The following is a 3,810-nucleotide window of genomic DNA, read 5'->3' as shown; positions in this document are numbered from 1 at the left end:
CAAAGATAGTCGCCTCTTCAGCCGTAAGGGCATTATAGTGTGACAATCAATCCCACTATTCGTTGTTAAAAGTGTAGCACAAGGTTTGGCGGTGGGTGGTGATGAATGACTAGCTGCTTTACACTGCTAAATGTGGGACGGCTAACGCACTATCCCTCGCGTAGCTTTGTGCGAAAGTCACAAAGAAACAAACATTATTCCATGGATTGGAAAGTTTCAGAGATGAATACTTGTTCTGATTTATCATTCTCATTTAACATATTGTTTAACTCGTTACGACATTATTTTAATAATACTAAGGTAAAAGCTTATGTATTACTAAAACCATGAAATTTGACTATAAAATGTAGTTCTATCGGTACTACTTTCACAACATATTAAGAATAATCAATTATTTAATGCAATTTACCTTAAACTTTAAACTTGCAATAACATTTTTTTGTGAATGGGGCAAAATAACTCGAGGTGCATAGAAACCCTTTTTGCAAAAAGAATCTAGACAATATTTATTTCTTCTGAAAAATAAACAGTGAGTATTTTAGGAAAAACAGACAAAAAATAGATGTTTAAGAATAATTTGTGAGTTAAAATGTGGGTTAAAAATCACACATTTGCTTCAAAGCTCTAATATTATTATTGTAAGAAATTTTTCCTGTAAATGTGTCCTGACTTTTGATTGGAAATATTGTAAAGTATTTCTATAAACAAACACACAGTTTGGAAATATCGAAAAACATGAATAATTAAATGTAAAATAGTCTTGTTTAGTAGTGTTTTCCTGGACTTTTTATTTTCAGTGAAATGTCTGAAATAAATAGTATATCATGCACCATAGTGTTGCTGTCCTTGTGGTTACTCTAATAGCGCACGATAAATGTTGTTGTCCTTCTACGGACCAGTTGATAAATTAAAGTTTTGTGATCTCGTAAAAAAAACTTAAAATATTTAGTACACGCATATGCCACACCTATTAAGTCATGTAAAATATTGTCAAGTTATAAGCATTACTATTACTTGTGAAGTAGAGTTTTTCTTTTGAATGTAATATCATGATGAAGGTCAAAGCTCTAGGAAACTTTTAAAGTCTTGTAGAGGCCTGACATGTGAAATATGAACTGAAAACATTTTACTTTTTTTTATTCTGTCAAAAGTTAGTATAAAAGGGTCGAAACAAAACACCGAAAGCACAAACTTGGCTACTCTGCCAGAAGTCACAGCTACAAACATGCTGGTGAGTATAGTTTTATGTAAACATCAGTTAAGTCTTTAACTGTTTTACTTTTAGCATTTTCTTTAGTTTTATAATCGAGAAAAAAATTCAACCATATATTATTCTATGATGCAAAAATGTAAATTGTACAAAACATAGTGTTTTAGATTTTTTCAAACTTTCACTATGTGAAAACATCTCATTAAAATAATGAATTAGATATAATAATAAAATTATTTTTCTCTCTGTAGTTCGCCGCTTTTTTCCTTGGTCTTCTCGCTTGCTCTCAGGCTGGTTTACTTGGAGGCTATTATGGCGCTGGTGTCGTAGCCCCTGCTTATGCAGCAAGTTATGGTGGTCCTGACCCCACTGGTGCCTTTGCTCGAGCTCAAGGAGCTGCTGCTAACCATGAAGGTGCCATCCTTCGTGGAATCCCTGTTGGACGTGCCGCTGCCCATAACACTGCTGTGAACCACGGTGGATTTGGCCTTGGCCATGGCTTTGCCTTGGGTGGACTAGGCTATGGTTATGGACTTGGCGGTTTGAGTCATGGCTATGGACTTGGCGGTTTGGGTTATGGCTATGGGCTTGGTGGTTATGGCTACGGACTTGGCCTGGGTTATGGCTATGGGCTAGGTGGTTATGGCTACGGACTTGGCTTGGGCAAGGGTTTGCTGCACTAAGCAGTAAGTATGAAATAACAAAACTTTTACTTTTAATAAATAATCTATTAAAAAGCATATAAAAGTATGAAAAATAATGTACATGCTGTATTTACCTAACGTGGAATCCGTTATTTCTGTTAGATGGGTTTAGTTTCTGTCTATTGCTAGTTCGCGTTACATGTACATAGGAAACACTTTGTTAAGTAAATCTTACTGAAAAGAACTCTTTATCTGTAACTTTCATTTTTAGAATTATCTATCCTTTATATCCTGCTTCATAAGTTTTGTATAATATCATGATAGTAAAAGTGTTAACATTTCAAACATAAATTCACCCTTCTTATTGGATGTCTTGTTATTAACACGTTATTTTCCTTTTATAATATAACTATAGAGACAAATGTTTGAAATGATATAAAACTAGGTATAATACTTGCCCATATGATGCTGTATTCAGATTAAAATCATTTTTACTTTATTAATGGATATGTTTTAAAGATATTTTCTGCAAAATTCTCCAATATCTAGAGAAACTTTCAATAAGCAAAGTATCAAACGACAAAAATAAGTTTGACGTCATTACAGTGAAACAACACTTGTGATAAAAAAAACTTTGTTAATGCTAAAAAATGTGCATTATTGATTTAACATCTATATTTCATTTTTTCTGCAACAGTTACCTATGGCCATCGATTCCTGCTACTAACTGGATGTTATCAATGATCCATACCAGAATATTGACTGTTAGTTGTTTCCATCTTTTTGCTTAAGACGATTTTCTGGGGATGTAAACATAATATATTTTACGTGTGATTTGGAGGAACCTAATAAAAATATATTCGTTTATTCTTAACGTGTTGTGTACTTTACTAAAGCAACTTATATAAATACTTACTTATTTTGGACATAAAAGTTTGGATTACGCAAGCCATTTAATTTCTCTCTGTTTAGAATTCTAATAATGTAACAAGCCTGAGAGAATATGTTTAATTTGAATCTTTAAAAAGTTACCTTAAGAAGTTTAGGTTTCTAAAGACTACATATACTGATCAAATGTAAACACAGGAACAGCTTAAAACATATCGTTTTTACCGCTTATTGCAAGGTAATTTCAGCATTTTGTTGGCCCGTAAATACTATGTAAAGAAAATTTATGTATACGTTGCTTTCATTTATTTTTATGATAAAAATAGTTACTACTGATCATAGTAAACTATGTACGTAGAACAAAATTTAAGCTCAACCTAATTTTTCAGTGTAGTTAATTGAATATATTTTTTTATGTATCTAGTTAACAAAGTTTAGAATAAGTCAGTTCATCAGTTGGGTACTTTCCTGTTAATGATCTTTTCGGCCGTAATAACAAACTAATATGTTAGTTTTGAGCCAACAAACAAATAACGTACGTTACGTAAAATCTGAACATGCATCTGATATAATTTTGTGTGTTACAAATAAAGTTATTCAATTAGTTAAGCTTTAAATATCGAGTTATACATTACTCATCATTACTATATTATTACAATATAATTCTAAACAATGGAGTTTATATGTTTATGTTGTTTTCAGATAAACGTCGTATGACTAGAAACTGTTGTAATTGCCAAGCACAATTTGAATAATAATTCAGATTACAAACTTAAATATTATTTCATAATTAAACCTTATGCAAACTGAAAATACACAAAACTTTTGTTATTCCTGTCGAAGAAGTTATCACAAGTAATACTTAAATCGTAAAATTATTATTTACTTTAAAACATGAACAGAATCTTTATTCTAATAATCGCAATTTTTATGTATATTCAACATATTTCATCAAAATATAAACAAACGTTTAGACATTGCAAAGACACTGATGAAATATTGATATTTTATTTTTTAAATTTTGATATAATTTTACTCTGAATAACGAACCAAAAAATAATGTAAAAC

At 31.0% G+C, this 3,810-nt stretch overlaps 1 protein-coding gene across 1 annotated transcript; it reads left to right on the top strand.

The window, feature by feature from the left end:
• The first annotated feature begins 1,071 nt into the window (after positions 1-1,071).
• On the top strand, positions 1,072-2,724 carry LOC143232198 (uncharacterized). Its single transcript, XM_076467347.1, has 3 exons — positions 1,072-1,231; positions 1,462-1,896; positions 2,552-2,724. Exons 1-2 carry the CDS (start codon positions 1,226-1,228, stop codon positions 1,891-1,893), a joined length of 438 nt encoding a protein of 145 aa, XP_076323462.1. The 5' UTR covers positions 1,072-1,225; the 3' UTR covers positions 1,894-1,896; positions 2,552-2,724.
• The last annotated feature ends 1,086 nt before the right edge of the window (positions 2,725-3,810 follow it).

The sequence above is a fragment of the Tachypleus tridentatus genome, chromosome 11 (assembly GCF_004210375.1).
Source record: "Tachypleus tridentatus isolate NWPU-2018 chromosome 11, ASM421037v1, whole genome shotgun sequence".
Classification (NCBI taxonomy): domain Eukaryota; kingdom Metazoa; phylum Arthropoda; class Merostomata; order Xiphosura; family Limulidae; genus Tachypleus; species Tachypleus tridentatus.
Note: the sequence above shows the minus strand (reverse complement) of the source record. Positions and strands in the feature narration are given on the sequence as shown.